Genomic DNA, 18,324 nt, shown 5'->3' with positions numbered 1-18,324 from the left:
CGCTGCATCACCCGGTGCATTCACTGCATCACCCGCTGCATCACCCGGTGCATTCGCTGCATCACCCGCTGCATCACCCGGTGCATTCACTGCATCACCCGCTGCATCATCCGCTGCATCATTCGCTGCATCACCCGGTGCATTCGCTGCATCATTCACTGCATCACCCGCTGCATCACCCGGTGCATTCGCTGCATCATTCACTGCATCACCCGCTGCATCACCCGGTGCATTCACTGCACCATTCACTGCATCATTCGCTGCATCACCCGATGCATTCGCTGCATCACCCGGTGCATTCACTGCATCACCCGCTGCATCACCCGGTGCATTCGCTGCATCACCCACTGCATTCGCTGCATCATTCACTGCATCACCGGCTGCATCACCCGGTGCATTCACTGCATCACCCGCTGCATCACCCGGTGCATTCACTGCATCACCCGCTGCATCACCCGGTGCATTCGCTGCATCACCCGGTGCATTCGCTGCATCATTCACTGCATCACCAGCTGCATCACCCGGTGCATTCGCTGCATCACCCGCTGCATCACCCGGTGCATTCACTGCATCACCCGCTGCATCACCCGGTGCATTCGCTGCATCACCCGGTGCATTCACTGCATCACCCGCTGCATCACCCGCTGCATGCGCTGCATCATTTGCTGCATTACCCGGTGCATTTGCTGCATCATTCACTGCATCACCCGCTGCATCACCCGGTGCATTCGCTGCATCACCCGGTGCATTCACTGCATCATTCACTGCATCACCCGCTGCATCACCCGGTGCATTCGCTGCATCACTCGCTGCATCACCCGGTGCATTCACTGCATCATTCACTGCATCACTCGCTGCATCACCCGGTGCATTCGCTGCATCATTCGCTGCATCACCTGGTGCATTCACTGCATCACCCGCTGCATCACCCGGTGCATTCGCTGCATCACCCGCTGCATTCGCTGCATCATCCGCTGCATCACCCGGTGCATTCACTGCATCACCCGCTGCATCACCCGGTGCATTCGCTGCATCACCCGCTGCATCACCCGGTGCATTCACTGCATCACCCGGTGCATTCACTGCATCACCTGCTGCATTCGCTGCATCACCCGGTGCATTCGCTGCATCACCCGCTGCATCACCCGGTGCATTCGCTGCATCACCCGCTGCATTCGCTGCATCATTCACTGCATCACCCGCTGCATCACCCGGTGCATTCACTGCATCACCCGCTGCATCACCCGGTGCATTCACTGCATCACCCGGTGCATTCGCTGCATCACCCGGTGCATTCGCTGCATCATTCACTGCATCACCAGCTGCATCACCCGGTGCATTCGCTGCATCACCCGCTGCATCACCCGGTGCATTCGCTGCATCACCCGGTGCATTCACTGCATCACCCGCTGCATCACCCGCTGCATGCGCTGCATCATTTGCTGCATTACCCGGTGCATTCGCTGCATCATTCACTGCATCACCCGCTGCATCACCCGGTGCATTCGCTGCATCACCCGGTGCATTCACTGCATCATTCACTGCATCACCCGCTGCATCACCCGGTGCATTCGCTGCATCACCCGCTGCATCACCCGGTGCATTCACTGCATCACCCGCTGCATCACCGGTGCATTCACTGCATCATTCACTGCATCACCCGGTGCATTCGCTGCATCACCCGCTGCATTCACTCGCTGCATCACCCGGTGCCGATTATCCGCCGGATCCGCTGCCGGGAGTCGTGGAGCGGCGGTGAGCGGGAGTTTCCGGTGAAGAGCGCGGTCCGACCCCGGGGGGAGACGGGGTTTGAACCCGGATATTTCCCGGTTTGCGGAAAGGACCAGTCGCGGCTCACGGTCAGCGGATTAAAGTGCGGGAACCCGGCCCCAACCGGCCGGTGCAAGCGCTCCCGGGCCTCGGGCTCCCGGGCCTCGGGCTCCCGGTCTCTCGGGCCCCGGGCTCCCGGGCCTCGGGCTCCCGGTCTCTCGGTCTCTCGGGCCCCGGGCTCCCGGTCTCTCGGGCCCCGGGCTCTCGGTCTCTCTCCCGGGCTCTCGGGCCCGCGATGTTGCGGCAGTGAAGGCGGCGGAGAGTCGGAGCGGCCCCGGGACCGGGCGGGAGGCCTCGGATCCCCGGACCCCGGTGAGGAGCGGAGTTTGGTTTCGGGCCGGCGATGGGGGCGTTCAGCAGCCGGCAGGAGGCGGGGGTGGAGGAGCTGGACATCCCCCCGGGGGCGGGGTACCGGTACCCCCCCAAAACCGGTGAGTGCATCCGACAGAGTGGGACTGTAACCGGGGGGGATCAGTGGGACTGTAACCGGGGGGGGGGGAGGGTCAGTGAGACTGTAACGGGGGGGGGGGGGGGGATCAGTGAGACTGTAACGGGGGGGGGGGAGGGTCAGTGAGACTGTAACCGGGGCGGGGGGGGGATCAGTGGGACTGTAACCGGGGTGGGGGGGGTCAGTGAGACTGTAACCGGGGGGGGGGGGTCAGTGAGACTGTAACCGGGGTGGGGGGGGGTCAGTGAGACTGTAACCGGGGCGGGGGGGGGGATCAGTGAGACTGTAACCGGGGTGGGGGGGGTCAGTGAGACTGTAACCGGGGGGGGGGGGGTCAGTGAGACTGTAACCGGGGTGGGGGGGGGTCAGTGAGACTGTAACCGGGGCGGGGGGGGGGATCAGTGAGACTGTAACCGGGGGCGGGGGAGGGTCAGTGAGACTGTAACCGGGGCGGGGGGGGATCAGTGGGACTGTAACCGGGGTGGGGGGGGTCAGTGAGACTGTAACCGGGGGGGGGGGTCAGTGAGACTGTAACCGGGGGGGGGGGGGGGGTCAGTGAGACTGTAACCGGGGTGGGGGGGGGTCAGTGAGACTGTAACCGGGGTGGGGGGGAGGAGATCAGTGAGACTGTAACGGGAGGGGGGGGTTGTCAGTGAGACTGTAACCGGGGAGGAAATCAGTGAGACTGTAACCGGGGGAGGGGGGCGGCTCAGTGAGACTGTAACCGGGGGGGGGGGGGGGGTCAGTGAGACTGTAACCGGGGGGGGGGGGATCAGTGAGACTGTAACCGGGGGGGGGGGGGGGGATCAGTGAGACTGTAACCGGGGGGGGGGGGATCAGTGAGACTGTAACCGGGGGGGGGGGGGATCAGTGAGACTGTAACCGGGGGGGGGGGGGATCAGTGAGACTGTAACCAGGGGGGGGAATCGGTGAGACTGTAACCGGGGGTGGGGGGGGGGCGGTCAGTGAGACTGTAACCGGGGGGGGGGGGGATCAGTGGGACTGTAACCGGTGGGGGGGATCAGTGGGACTGTAACCGGTGGGGGGGATCAGTGGGACTGTAACCGGTGGGGGGGATCAGTGAGACTGTAACCGGGGGGGGGGTCAGTGAGACTGTAACCGGGAGGGGGGGGGGTGTCAGTGAGACTGTAACGGGAGGGGGGGGGGTGTCAGTGAGACTGTAACCGGGGGAGGGGGGCGGCTCAGTGAGACTGTAACCGGGGGGGGGGGGGATCAGTGAGACTGTAACCGGTCGATCAGTTACGCTGTAACCAGCTGACCCCTGCAATATCCCAACCCCTGACCTGACCCGGGGTGCGTTTGCCCCCTGACCCGGGGTGCGTTTGCCCCCTGACCCGGGGTGCGTTTGCCCCCTGACCCGGGGTGCGTTTGCCCCCTGACCCGGGGTGCGTTTGCCCCCTGACCCGGGGTGTGTTGCCTGTTGACCATTGTGTGTCTCTCTGCCTCTTTCAGGGAGTTACTTTGCCAGTCATTTCATCATGGGAGGGGAGAAGTTTAACTCGACTCATCCTGAGGGCTATTTGTTTGGAGAAAACACTGACCTGAACTTTCTGGGGAGTCGCCCGGTCGCTGTACGTACTCTCGCTGTTTCTCAATCATGGTCTTTGATTGTGTTCTCGGGTCTGAACGATTTAGCAGTTCAATGGAGAGAAAACGAGAACAAATGTTTCGGTTGTGGGTGACCCGAGTATAACACTGACAAGAGACGACTTCTCAATACAGGCCACCCTGGCTGCTTTCAGTTTGTTCCAAGTGGCGGGTTTCCCTTGGCCATTTCCTGTGGTGCCGGTCAGTCCCATGAGCAGTCCTTGTGTCTTACATTCAATACTGTGACTCGACTGTCCAATATCTAATCACATCCAATGAAAGAACTTGCCTATATAATGCCTCTCACTGTCTCAGAACGTCTCAGTGCTCCTCAAGTATTAGCCGGGGCTCAGGGGGTAACACACTCAACTCTGAGTCAGAGGGTCAGGGTTCAAGTCCCACTCCAGAGACTTGTGCACAAAATCCAGGCCGACACTCCCAGTGCAGTACTGAGGGAGCGCCGCACTGTCGGAGGGTCAGTACTGAGGGAGCGCCGCACTGTCAGTCAGTACTGAGGGAGCGCTGCACTGTCGGAGGGTCAGTACTGAGGGAGCGCTGCACTGTCGGAGGGTCAGTACTGAGGGAGCGCCGCACTGTCGGAGGGTCAGTACTGAGGGAGCGCCGCACTGTCAGTCAGTACTGAGGGAGCGCTGCACTGTCGGAGGGTCAGTACTGAGGGAGCGCCGCACTGTCGGAGGGTCAGTACTGAGGGAGCGCTGCACTGTCAGTCAGTACTGAGGGAGCGCTGCACTGTCGGAGGGTCAGTACTGAGGGAGCGCCGCACTGTCGGAGGGTCAGTACTGAGGGAGCGCCGCGCTGTCGGAGGGTCGGTACTGAGGGAGCGCCGCACTGTCGGAGGGTCAGTACTGAGGGAGCGCCGCACTGTCGGAGGGTCAGTACTGAGGGAGCGCCGCACTGTCGGAGGGTCAGTACTGAGGGAGCGCCGCACTGTCAGTCAGTACTGAGGGAGCGCCACACTGTCGGAGGGTCAGTACTGAGGGAGCGCCGCACTGTCAGTCAGTACTGAGGGAGCGCCACACTGTCGGAGGGTCAGTACTGAGGGAGCGCCACACTGTCGGAGGGTCAGTACTGAGGGAGCGCTGCACTGTCGGAGGGTCAGTACTGAGGGAGCGCCGCACTGTCGGAGGGTCAGTACTGAGGGAGCGCCGCACTGTCGGAGGGTCAGTACTGAGGGAGCGCCACACTGTCGGAGGGTCAGTACTGAGGGAGCGCCGCACTGTCGGAGGGTCAGTACTGAGGGAGCGCCGCACTGTCAGTCAGTACTGAGGGAGCGCCACACTGTCGGAGGGTCAGTACTGAGGGAGCGCCGCACTGTCAGTCAGTACTGAGGGAGCGCCACACTGTCGGAGGGTCAGTACTGAGGGAGCGCCACACTGTCGGAGGGTCAGTACTGAGGGAGCGCCGCACTGTCGGAGGGTCAGTACTGAGGGAGCGCCACACTGTCGGAGGGTCAGTACTGAGGGAGCGCCACACTGTCGGAGGGTCAGTACTGAGGGAGCGCCGCACTGTCGGAGGGTCAGTACTGAGGGAGCGCCGCACTGTCGGAGGGTCAGTACTGAGGGAGCGCCGCACTGTCGGAGGGTCAGTACTGAGGGAGCGCCGCACTGTCGGAGGGTCAGTACTGAGGGAGCGCCGCACTGTCGGAGGGTCAGTACTGAGGGAGCGCCGCACTGTCGGAGGGTCAGTGCTGAGGGAGCGCCGCACTGTCGGAGGGTCAGTTCTGAGGGAGCGCCGCACTGTCGGAGGGTCAGTACTGAGGGAGCGCCGCACTGTCGGAGGGTCAGTACTGAGGGAGCGCCGCACTGTCGGAGGGTCAGTACTGAGGGAGCGCCGCACTGTCGGAGGGTCAGTACTGAGGGAGCGCCGCACTGTCGGAGGGTCAGTACTGAGGGAGCGCCGCACTGTCGGAGGGTCAGTACTGAGGGAGCGCCGCACTGTCGGAGGGTCAGTACTGAGGGAGCGCCGCACTGTCGGAGGGTCAGTACTGAGGGAGCGCCGCACTGTCGGAGGGTCAGTACTGAGGGAGCGCCGCACTGTCGGAGGGTCAGTACTGAGGGAGCGCCGCACTGTCGGAGGGTCAGTACTGAGGGAGCGCCGCACTGTCGGAGGGTCAGTACTGAGGGAGCGCCGCACTGTCGGAGGGTCAGTACTGAGGGAGCGCCGCACTGTCAGTCAGTACTGAGGGAGCGCCACACTGTCGGAGGGTCAGTACTGAGGGAGCGCCGCACTGTCGGAGGGTCAGTACTGAGGGAGCGCCGCACTGTCGGAGGGTCAGTACTGAGGGAGCGCCGCACTGTCGGAGGGTCAGTACTGAGGGAGCGCCGCACTGTCGGAGGGTCAGTACTGAGGGAGCGCCGCACTGTCGGAGGGTCAGTACTGAGGGAGCGCTGCACTGTCGGAGGGTCAGTACTGAGGGAGCGCCGCACTGTCGGAGGGTCAGTACTGAGGGAGTGCCGCCCTGTCGGAGGGTCAGTACTGAGGGAGCGCCGCACTGTCAGTCAGTACTGAGGGAGCGCCACACTGTCGGAGGGTCAGTACTGAGGGAGTGCCGCCCTGTCGGAGGGTCAGTACTGAGGGAGCGCCGCACTGTCAGTCAGTACTGAGGGAGCGCCACACTGTCGGAGGGTCAGTACTGAGGGAGCGCCGCACTGTCGGAGGGTCAGTACTGAGGGAGCGCCGCACTGTCGGAGGGTCAGTACTGAGGGAGCGCCGCACTGTCGGAGGGTCAGTACTGAGGGAGCGCCGCACTGTCGGAGGGTCAGTACTGAGGGAGCGCTGCACTGTCGGAGGGTCAGTACTGAGGGAGCGCCGCACTGTCGGAGGGTCAGTACTGAGGGAGTGCCGCCCTGTCGGAGGGTCAGTACTGAGGGAGTGATGCACTGTCGGAGGGTCAGTACTGAGGGAGTGATGCACTGTCGGAGGGTCAGTACTGAGGGAGTGATGCACTGTCGGAGGGTCAGTACTGAGGGAGTGATGCACTGTCGGAGGGTCAGTACTGAGGGAGTGCCGCACTGTCGGAGGGTCAGTACTGAGGGAGTGATGCACTGTCGGAGGGTCAGTACTGAGGGAGTGATGCACTGTCGGAGGGTCAGTACTGAGGGAGTGCCGCACTGTCGGAGGGTCAGTACTGAGGGAGTGATGCACTGTCGGAGGGTCAGTACTGAGGGAGTGATGCACTGTCGGAGGGTCAGTACTGAGGGAGTGATGCGCTGTTATGGGTGCCATCTATCGGATGAGATGTTAAACTGAGGCCCTCTCAGATGGATGTAAAATATCCCACAGTCACTATTCAAAGATGAGCAGGGGGTTCTACCTCATGTCCTGGGCCATTATTTATCCCTCAACCAACATCAAAACAGATTTTCTGATCATTATCACATTGCTGTTTGTGGGATCTTGCTGTGCACAAATTGGCTGCCACGTTTCCTGCATTGTAACAGTGATTACACTTCCAAAGTATTTAATTGGCTTTAAAGCGCTTTGGGATGTCCTGAGATTGGGAAAAGCTCTGTAGAAATGCGAGTCTTTCTGTTTCTTTCTCACAGCCCGTTGAGTTGCTGTTGTTTTGTCCGTGAGTGCGGCTTAACAACAAAACCCCTCGTGTTCCAAACTACATCTCGTGTCATTCGCACCGGCCCACGCCGGCCCGCCGTGCCCATGCATGACCACATCTGCCCACGCCGGCCCGCCGTGCCCACGCATGACCACATCTGCCCACGCCGGCCCGCCGTGCCCACACATGACCACATCTGCCCTCGCCGGCCCGCCGTGCCCACACATGACCACATCTGCACTCGCCGGCCCGCCGTGCCCACGCATGACCACATCTGCCCACGCCGGCCCGCCGTGCCCACGCATGACCACATCTGCCCACGCCGGCCCGCTGTGCCCACGCATGACCACATCTGCCCACGCCGGCCCGCCGTGCCCACGCATGACCACATCTGCCCACGCCAGCCCGCCGTGCCCACGCATGACCACATCTGCCCAGACATAGCCTCGTGTACCCACACTTGCCCTCTCATACCCACATATACCCACAGCTGCGCACATGTGCGTGAGTGCGGACAGTCAGTAGTCGGACTGAAACACTTTAGTGAGCTGAGGCCTGGTATATATCGTTAACCTGCTTTATTTTACAGACAGCAAGAGCAGACCGGCAAAGCGAGGGTTAAAAGTAAAACTGTCACTTCATTGAACTTCAAACCCCCCTCGAGAAAAATAAACCAATAAAACTTACTTCTGACCACAGGAAGTGGGTGAGCCGGCCCCCCCGAATTCTCCCCGTTGAGTGATTCGCCAGTAGGCCTGTCAATCACAACCCCTCTGCTCATCACCAGGTCCATTCTCAGGCTTGAGCTTCAGTGGGTGATGGTCAGAACCCTGAGATAACAAATGATAAATTGTTCTCCACGATTATAGAATCATGCAGCACAGAGGATGGCTGTTCGGCCCATCGTGCCTGTGCCAACTCTTTGATCGAGCTATCCAATTAATCCCACTCCCTGCTATATCCCCATGGCCCTGCAAAACTTTTCCTTTTGAAAGTTACTATTGACTCTGCTTCCAGTGTCCTGCGCCCGTATGTTCATAGAATCATAGAACGGAAGGAGGCCATTCGGCCCATCGAGTCCGTGCCAGCTCCCTGCAACAGCAATGCAGCTAGTCCCACTCCCCCCGTAGCCCTGCAAATACCTCTATAAATCTCCTCTTAACCTTCTCTGTTCCAAGGAGAACAACCCCAGCTTCTCCAGTCTATCCCCGTAACTAAAGTCCCTCATCCCTGGAACCACTCTAGTAAATCTTTTTGCACCCTCTGTAAGGCCTTCACATCCTTCCTAAAGTGCGGTGCCCAGAACTGGAGACAATACTCCAGCTGGGGCCGGACCAGTGTTTTATAAAGGTTCATCATGACTTCACTGGATACAGGCGTGGTGCCGGAGGATTGGAGGACTGCTAACGTCGTACCGTTGTTTAAAAAGGGAGTGAAGGATAGACCGAGTAATTACAGGCCAGTCAGTCTAACCTCGGTGGTGGGCAAATTACTGGAATCAATTCTGAGGGACAGGATAAACTGTCACTTAGAAAGGCACGGAGTAATCAAGGACAATCAGCATGGATTTGTTAAGGGGAGGTCGTGTCTGACTAACTTGATTGAATTTTTCAAGGTGACAAGGAGGGTCGATGAGGGTAGTGCAATTGATGTAATCTACATGGATTTTAGCAAGGCTTTTGACAAGGTCCCACATGGCAGATTGGTCAAAAAAGTAAAAGCCCATGGGATCCATGGGAATGTGGCAAATTGGATCCAAAATTGGCTCAGTGTCAGGAAGCAAAGGGTAATGGTGGACAGGTGTTTTTGTGACTGGAAGGCTGTTTCCAGTGGGATTCCGCAGGGCTCGGTACTAGGTCCTTTGCTTTTTGTGGTATATATTAACGATTTGGACTTAAACGTAGGGGGCTTGATTAAGAAATTTGTGGATGACACAAAGATAGGCCGTGTGGTTGATAGTGAGGAGGAAAGCTGTAGACTGCAGGAAGATATCAATGGACTGATCAGGTGGGCAGAAAAGTGGCAAATGGAATTCAATCTGGAGAAGTGTGAGGTAATGCATTTGGGGAGGGCAAACAAGGCAAGGGAATACACAATAAATGGGAGGGTACTGAGAGGTGTAGAGGAACAGAGGGACCTTGGAGTGCATGTCCACAGATCCCTGAAGGTAGTAGGACAGGTAGATAAGGTGGTTAAGAAGGCATATGGAATACTTTCCTTTATTAGCCGAGGCATAGAATATAAGAGCAGGGAGGTTATGCTGGAACTGTATAAAACACTAGTTAGGCCACAGCTTGAGTACTGTGTACAGTTCTGGTCACCACATTACAGGAAGGATGTGATTGCACTAGAGAGGGTGCAGAGGAGATTTACGAGGATGTTGCCAGGACTGGAGAATTTTAGCTATGAGGAAAGATTAGATAGGCTGGGGTTGTTTTCTTTGGAAGAGGAGGCTGAGGGGTGATTTGATTGAGGTATTTAAAATTATGAGGGGCCTGGATAGAGTGGATAGGAAGGACCTGTTTCCCTTAGCGGAGAGGTCAATAACCAGGGGGCATAGATTTAAAGTGATTGGTAGAAGGATTAGAGCAGAAATGAGGGAAAAAATTTCAGCCAGAGGGTGGTGGGGGTCTGAAACTCACTGCCTGAGAGGGTGGGAGAGGCAGAAACCCTCAACTCATTTAAAAAATCCCTGATGTGCTCCTGAAGAGCCGTAACCTACAGGGCTACGGAGCAAATGTGGGATTAGGCTGGGTGGCTCGTTTCTCAGCCAGCGTGGACACGATGGGCCGAATGGCCTCCTGTGCCGTAAATTTTCTATGATTCTATGAACATAACCTCCATACTTTTGTACTCTATCCCTCTATTTATAAAGCCCAGGATCCCACTTTCTCAACCTGCCCTACCCTTCAATGATTTGTGCACATATACCCCCAGGTCTCTCTGTTCCTGTACCCCTTTTAGAGTTGTGCCCTCTAGTTTATTTTGCCTCTCCTCGTTCTTCCTACTGAAATGTATCACTTCGCATTTCTCTGCGTTAAATTTCATCTGCCACGTGTCCGCCCATTCCACCAGCCTGTCTATATCCTCTTGAAGTCTATCACTATCCTCCTCACTGTTCACTACACTTCCAAGTTTTGTGTCATCTGCAAATTTTGAAATTGTGTCCTGTACACCCAAGTCCAAGTCATTAATATATATCAAGAAAAGCAGTGGTCCCAGCACCGACCCCTGGGGAACACCACTGTATACCTCCCTCCAGTCCGAAAAACAACCGTTCACCACTACTCTCTGTTTCCTGTCCCTTAGCCAATTTTGTATCCATGCTGTTACTGCCCCCTTTATTCCATGGGCTTCAATCTTAATGACAAGCCTGTTATGTGGCACTTTATCGAACGCCTTTTGAAAGTCCATATACACCACATCAACTGCATTGCCCTCATCGACCCTCTCTGTTACCTCATCAAAAAACTCCACCAAGTTAGTTAAACACGATTTGCCTTTAACAAATCCGTGCTGGCTTTCCCTAATCAATCCACACTTGTCCAAGTGACTGTTAATTCTGTCCCGGATTATTGTTTCTAAAAGTTTCCCCACCACTGAGGTTAAACTGACTGGCCTGTAGTTGCTGGGTTTATCCTTACACCCTTTTTTGAACAAGGGTGTAACATTTACAATTCTCCAGTCCTCTGGCACCACCCCTGTATCTAAGGATGTTTGGAAGATTATGGCCAGTACCTCCGCAATTTCCACCCTTACTTCCCTCAGCAACCTAGGATGCATCCCATCCGGACCGGGTGATTTATCCAGTTTAAGTAGTGTTCTGTGCCCGTGGGTTCTGTGCCCATATCTGTGCCAGTATCTCTGCCCGTGGGTTCTGTTGCCCGTGCATTTGGTGTAACTCATATGATGTGAGAATCTCAGATGCTGCCCAATATCTTCCGATTTGGGGATCGGGCGGGAAAGTGGAGTTGAGGTTGAAGATCAGCCATGATCTGATTGAATGGCGGAGCAGGCTCGAGGGGCCGAATGGCCTACTCCTGCTCCTATTTCTTATGTTCTTATGGTCCGAGCAGTAAGATGATATTTCATGGTGATTTTGTGGGTTGTGAGATGCTCCCTCAAAGTGGATCTTGTCCAGTGCCTTTGTACCTCTGCCCAAAAGCTGCCACTCGCTCTCCGTGCCCCAGAACTTTGGGCAGTTCATCCCATAAATAAACCTCTAAGGCTGTTTGTCACAGATCAGCAGGGATAAGCTGACGAGACGTGTCTTTAATCCTGTGTTTGCTGAATGTTTATGTTGGGCTGCTGGTGGATCGACTGAATCTGTTTCATGACCATCAGGTGAGAGGGACATTTCCTGCTCTCCCGATTAATTTGCGACCTCGTCATCTTTATTAAGATGCGATTTTTAAGTTACTGAGAATTATAAAATCGTTCCATTCCTGTGACATTTACTTCACGTCAGGTCACTGAGGTAAATCGACTGCGGCTGATTGACAGACAGGGGGGTCGATGGGCGGGTCACGTGACGTGGGGTCACGTGACGTGGTTACCCTGGTGACAAAGCTGAGCTGAGATGCAGGCAGATGGCATTTCATACTAAAAATAGCAAATCTACCCGCTGGTGTGGGACTGCTCCTGGTGAGAGTGAGCAGGAGAGGCCCAGGCCCCATCCCCGGCCTGTACGGAGTGAGCTGTCCCACCCGGTAGGGATGTAATGATTAAGCCTCAGTGCTCCTGGGATAGGAAGGGCAAAGATCAATGAAGGCTCCTGCTTCCTAACCGCTGGAGGGCGCGTGTCAATGTGCAAGATTCTGCTGTGATGCCCCCATAGTCAAATATCTTGCCAACACTCCGTGTCCATCCAAGAATGGCCAGGGGGTGCCTAGACTTGTGGAGCTCAGACCCATCACGTTGCATTGACCAGTATACAGCACGGTTTTCTATTTGTTCATGGGATGTGGGCGTCACTGGCCAGGCCGGCATTTATTGCCCATCCCTAGTTGCCCTGAGAAGGTGGTGGTGAGCCGCCTTCCCCTTGAACCGTTAGTTCTTTGTATCGTTTTGATACAACTGAGCGTCTTGCTCGATCACTTCAGAGGGCAGTTAAGAGTCAGCCACGTTGGTGTGGGGCTGGAGTCAGGTATCGGCCAGACCGGGTAAGGACGGTGGGTCTCCTTCCCTAAAGGACGTTTGTTGAACTGTGGGGTTTTCACGGTCACAATTTACTGAGACCAGCCTTTTATTTCCAGATTTTTCTAAACTGAATGCAAATTCTCAAACTGCCCTTGGTGGGATTTAGAATCATCGAATCACAGCACAGGAGGAGGCCATTCAGCCCATCGTGCCTGTGCCGGCCCTTTGAAAGAGCTGTCCAATTAGTCCCCCCCCCCTGCTCTTTCCCCATAGCCCTGTAAATTTTTCCCTTCAAGTAATTATCCAATTCTCTTTTGAAAGTTATTATTGAATCTGCTTCCACCGCCCTTTCAGGCAGTGAATTCCAGATCAGAACAACTCGCTGCGTAAAAAAATGTTTCCTCATGTCGTCTCTGGCTGTTTTGCCGATCACATTAACTCTGTGTCCTCTGGTCACCGACCCTCCGCCACTGGAAACAGTTTCTCCTTATTTACTCTCTCAAAACCCTTCATGATTTTGAACACCTCGATTAAATCTCCCCTTAACCCTCTCTGCTCTAAGGAGAACAATCCCAGCTTCTCCAGTCTCTCCACATAACTGAAGTCCCTCATGCCTGGTACCATTCGAGTAAATCTCCCCTGCACCCTCCCTAAGGCCTTGACATCCTTCCTAAAGTGTGGTGTCCAGAATTGAACACAATACTCCAGCTGAGGCCTAACCAGTGTTTTATAAAGGTTTAGCATAACTTCCTTGCTTTTGTACTCTGTGCCTCTATTTATAAAGCCCAGGATCCCATATGCTTTTTTAACCACTTTCTCAACCTGTCCTGCCACCCTCAAAGATTTGTGTACATATACCCCCAGGTCTCTGTTCCTGCACCCCCTTTAGAATTGTACCATTTAGTTTATATTGCCTCTCTCATGCTCTGGATCACTAGTCCAGTAACATAACCACTACACTACTGTACCCAAATATATTTATTGCCCATCCCTAATTGCCCTTGAGAAGGTGGTGGTGAGCTGCCGCCTTGAACCGCTGCAGTCCGTGTGGTGAAGGTTCTCCCACAGTGCTGTCAGGGAGGGAGTTCCAGTGACAGGACTCGGTTTGAAAATCTGTTCTCCGCTGAGGTTAAAGTCGATCGATTGATTGGAAGGTTTTCTGCTTCTTGTCCTTCCCCAGTTTCCGTATGCTGCCCCTCCTCCTCAGGAGCCAGTGAAGACTCTGCGGAGCCTCATAAACATTCGGAAGGACACTCTGCGTCTGGTGAAGTAAGTGAAGGCCGATCGGGGGTGTGTTTGGTCCTTAGTGACTGCTGTTGAAGTCACTAAACGATCAGAGTAATAGAGAGAGCAGTGGGAGGAACGGAGAGTGACAGTGACTGCCTCCTCCACATAGGGCAGCCACTCACTGCATGGTATAGGAGGCTGCACCGTGCCGCATGGTATAGGAGGCTGCACCGTGCCGCATGGTATAGGAGGCTGCACCGTGCTGCATGGTATAGGAAGCTGCACCGTGCCGCATGGTATAGGAGGCTGCACCGTGCCGCATGGTATAGGAAGCTGCACCGTGCCGCATGGTATAGGAGGCTGCACCGTGCCGCATGGTATAGGAGGCTGCACCGTGCCGCATGGTATAGGAGGCTGCACCGTGCTGCATGGTATAGGAAGCTGCACCGTGCCGCATGGTATAGGAGGCTGCACCGGGCCGCATGGTATAGGAGGCTGCACCGTGCCGCATGGTATAGGAGGCTGCACCGCGCCGCATGGTATAGGAGGCTGCACCGTGCCGCATGGTATAGGAGGCTGCACCGTGCCGCATGGTATAGGAAGCTGCACCGTGCCGCATGGTATAGGAGGCTGCACCGTGCCGCATGGTATAGGAGGCTGTGCCGCATGATATAGGAGGCTGCACCGTGCCGCATGGTATAGGAGGCTGCACCATGCCGCATGGTATAGGAAACTGCACCGTGCCGCGTGGTATAGGAGGCTGCACCGTGCCGCATGGTATAGGAGGCTGTGCCGCATGATATAGGAAACTGCACCGTGCCGCATGGTATAGGAGGCTGTGCCGCATGATATAGGAAACTGCACCGTGCCGCATGGTATAGGAGGCTGTGCCGCATGATATAGGAAACTGCACCGTGCCGCATGGTATAGGAGGCTGTGCCGCATGATATAGGAGGCTGTGCCGCGTGGTATAGGACGCTGCACCGTGCCGCATGGTATAGGAGGCTGCACCGTGCCGCGTGGTATAGGAGGCTGCACCGTGCCGCATGGTATAGGAGGCTGCACCGTGCCGCATGGTATAGGAAGCTGCACCGTGCCGCGTGGTATAGGAGGCTGCACCGTGCCGCGTGGTATAGGAGGCTGCACCGTGCCGCGTGGTATAGGAAGCTGCACCGTGCCGCATGGTATAGGAAGCTGCACCGTGCCGCATGGTATAGGAGGCTGCACCGTGCCGCGTGGTATAGGAGGCTGCACCGTGCCGCGTGGTATAGGAGGCTGCACCGTGCCGCGTGGTATAGGAGGCTGCACCGTGCCGCATGGTATAGGAGGCTGCACCGTGCCGCATGGTATAGGACGCTGCACCGTGCCGCGTGGTATAGGAGGCTGCACCGTGCCGCGTGGTATAGGAGGCTGCACCGTGCCGCGTGGTATAGGAGGCTGCACCGTGCCGCATGGTATAGGAGGCTGCACCGTGCCGCATGGTATAGGACGCTGCACCGTGCCGCGTGGTATAGGAGGCTGCACCGTGCCGCATGGTATAGGAGGCTGCACCGTGCCACATGGTATAGGAGGCTGCACCGTGCCACATGGTATAGGAGGCTGCACCGTGCCGCGTGGTATAGGACGCTGCACCGTGCCGCGTGGTATAGGAGGCTGCACCGTGCCGCACGGTGTGGGACGGTTTTGGAGCGTAATTCACTTTCCTCGTTGTGTCTGATTGGGCCCCACCTGTGGGGTTTCACTATGGACGAGACTCTTTGTTTCAGGCCCTGTTTATTCAGACAACGCAGCCTGGGACTGAGTTAAGAAGCTGTTGTCTCCATTGCAGGTGTAGTGAAGAGGTGAAGACCCCTGGAGAGGAGACTCCGAAACCAAAGATCTGTTACAACGTGGAATTTACCTTTGATGCTGACGCACGTGTTGCAATCACCATCTATTACCAGGCAACTGAGGACTTTCAAAATGGCTGCGCCAGGTGAGGGCAGCTCACAATGGCCAGTGCTCTCCTGCATTACCCGTGGTTCGAGGATGGATTTGGGATGGCAGTTCCCCTGGAGCAGTAAAGACCGGAGGGGACTCTCGTCTCTGGGAAGCTGCTGGCCCAGAGAGCTGTACCCTGGAGTCTGGGTCCTTCACACAAGCTCCCTCCTGTGAAGGCTCGAGAGGAGGCCTCAGGGAGATGGCTTCACTGCCACTCTCCGGAGAGACTGATATCAGCGCCCGCTCCCCAGCGCATGGGCTCAGAGCTGTGAATAGTCAGTGTCATCACAGAACTGATCACCCACTGAGCGTTCAGAATCTCCGGCAAGGGCCCCGCTTGAAACATCTGCTCACCAATCAATGGCAGGCGCCCCGAGATCGCAGGCGCCCCGAGATCGCAGGCGCCCCGAGATCGCAGGAGCCCCGAGATCGCAGGCGCCCCGAGATCGCAGGCGCCCCGAGATCGCAGGCGCCCCGAGATCGCAGGAGCCCCGAGATCGCAGGAGCCCCGAGATCGCAGGAGCCCCGAGATCGCTGCCCTTTAAATGGCTGCAGCCTTTTCCAGGCAGCACCACGACACTCTGTTCCCCTTTCTCTCTCTCTTTATCTCTCTCCCTCTCCCTCTCTCTCTCCCTCTCTCTCTCCCTCTCTCTCTCCCTCTCCCTCTCCCTCTCTCTCTCCCTCTCCATAAGACTACAACAGATAGGAGCAGGAGTAGGCCATTCGGCCCCTCGAGCCTGCTCCGCCATTTAATGAGATCATGGCTGATCTGATTTTTACCTCAACTCCACTTTCCTGCCCTTTCCCCATATCCTTTGACTCCCTCGCTGATCAAAAATTTGTCTAACTCAGCCTTGAATGTATTCAGTGACTCGGCCTCCACAGCTTTTTGGGGTAAAGAATTCCAAAGATTCACGACCCTCTGGGAGAAGAAATTCCACCTCATTTCCGTCTTAAACGGGCAACCCCTTATTCTGAGACTATGTCCCCTAGTTTTAGATTCCCCCATGAGGGGTAACATCCTCTCAGCATCTACCCTATCGAGTCCCCTCAGAATCTTGTATGTTTTGATAAGATCTCCCCTCGTTCTTCTAAACTCCAATGAGTATAGACCCAACCTGTTCAATCTTTCCTCATAAGACAACCCTTCCATACCCGGAATCAACCGAGTGAACCTTCTCTGAACTGCCTCCAATGCAAGTATGTCCTTCCTTAAATCAGGGCACCAGAACTGTACGCAGTACTCCAGGTGTGGTCTCACCAGCACCCTGCACAGTTGGAGCATGACTTCCCTGCTTTTATACTCCGTCCCCCTAGAAATAAAGGCCAATATTCCGTTTGCCTTCCGGATTACCTGCTGCACCTGTATGTTGATTTTTTGTGTTTCATGTACGAGGACACCCAGATCCCTCTCTACCGCAGCATTTTGTAGTATTTCTCCATTCAAATAATATTTTGCTTTTTTATTTTTCCTCCCACAGTGGATGACTTTACATTTTCCCACATTATATTCCATCTGCCAAATTTTTGCCCATTCGTTTAACCTGTCAATATCCCTTTGCAGACACTTTGTGTCCTCATCACAACTTGCTTTTCCACCTCCCTTTGTATCATCAGCAAATTTGGCCACAAGACACTCTGTTCCTTCATCCAAGTCATTGATATATATTGTAAATAGTTGAGGCCCCAGCACTGAGCCCTGCGGCACCCCCACTAGTTACAGATTGCCATTTTGAAAATGACCCTTTTATCCCGACTCTTTGTTTTCTGTTAGTTAGCCAATCCTCTATCCAGGCCAGTATATTACCCCCAACACCATGAGCTCTTATCTTGTGCAGTAATCTTTTATGTGGAACCTTATCGAATGCCTTTTGGAAATCCAAATATACTGCATCCATTGGTTCCCCTTTATCCACCCTGCCCGTTACTTCCTCAAAGAACTCTAATAAATTTGTCAGACACGATTTCCCCTTCATAAAACCATGATGACTCTCCTTGATTGTATTATGAGTCTCCAAATGTCCTGCTACTACTTCCTTAATAATCGATTCTAGCATTTTCCCAATGGCAGATGTTAGGCTAACTGGTCTATAGTTACCTGCTTTCTGTCTCACTCCCTTCTTGAATAGGAGTGTTATGTTTGCAGTTTTCCAATCCGCTGGAACCTTTCCAGAATCTAGTGAATTCTGGAAGATTACAACCAATGCATCCACTATCTCTGTAGCCACTTCCTTTAAGACCCTCGGATGCAAACCATCAGGTCCAGGGGACTTGTCAGCCTTTAGACCCATTAGTTCACCTAGTACTTTTTCTCTAGTGATAGTGATTGTTTTTAGTTCCTCCCTCCCCTTTTCCCCTTGATTTTCTACTATTATTAGTATGTTATTAGTGTCTCCTACTGTGAAGACAGATACAAAATATCTGTTCAATTCCTCTGCCATTTCCTTGTTTTCCATTATTATTTCCCCAGTCTCATCCTCTAAGGGACCAATGTTTACTTTAGCTACCCTCTTCCTTA

The 18,324-nt window shown here is 55.4% G+C and overlaps 1 protein-coding gene across 1 annotated transcript; it reads left to right on the top strand.

Annotated features, from left to right (window-relative positions):
• The first annotated feature begins 1,660 nt into the window (after positions 1-1,660).
• On the top strand, positions 1,661-16,351 carry LOC137318245 (E3 ubiquitin ligase RNF157-like). Its single transcript, XM_067981174.1, has 5 exons — positions 1,661-2,261; positions 3,752-3,870; positions 13,780-13,868; positions 15,655-15,801; positions 16,174-16,351. The coding sequence occupies exons 1-5, from the start codon at positions 2,174-2,176 to the stop codon at positions 16,349-16,351; spliced, it is 621 nt and encodes a 206-aa protein (XP_067837275.1). The 5' UTR covers positions 1,661-2,173.
• Positions 16,352-18,324: the final 1,973 nt, after the last annotated feature.

Source organism: Heptranchias perlo, unplaced genomic scaffold (genome assembly GCF_035084215.1).
Source record: "Heptranchias perlo isolate sHepPer1 unplaced genomic scaffold, sHepPer1.hap1 HAP1_SCAFFOLD_678, whole genome shotgun sequence".
In the NCBI taxonomy this organism is placed as follows: Eukaryota; Metazoa; Chordata; class Chondrichthyes; order Hexanchiformes; family Hexanchidae; genus Heptranchias; species Heptranchias perlo.
This window is presented reverse-complemented; position numbering and strand designations above follow the sequence as displayed.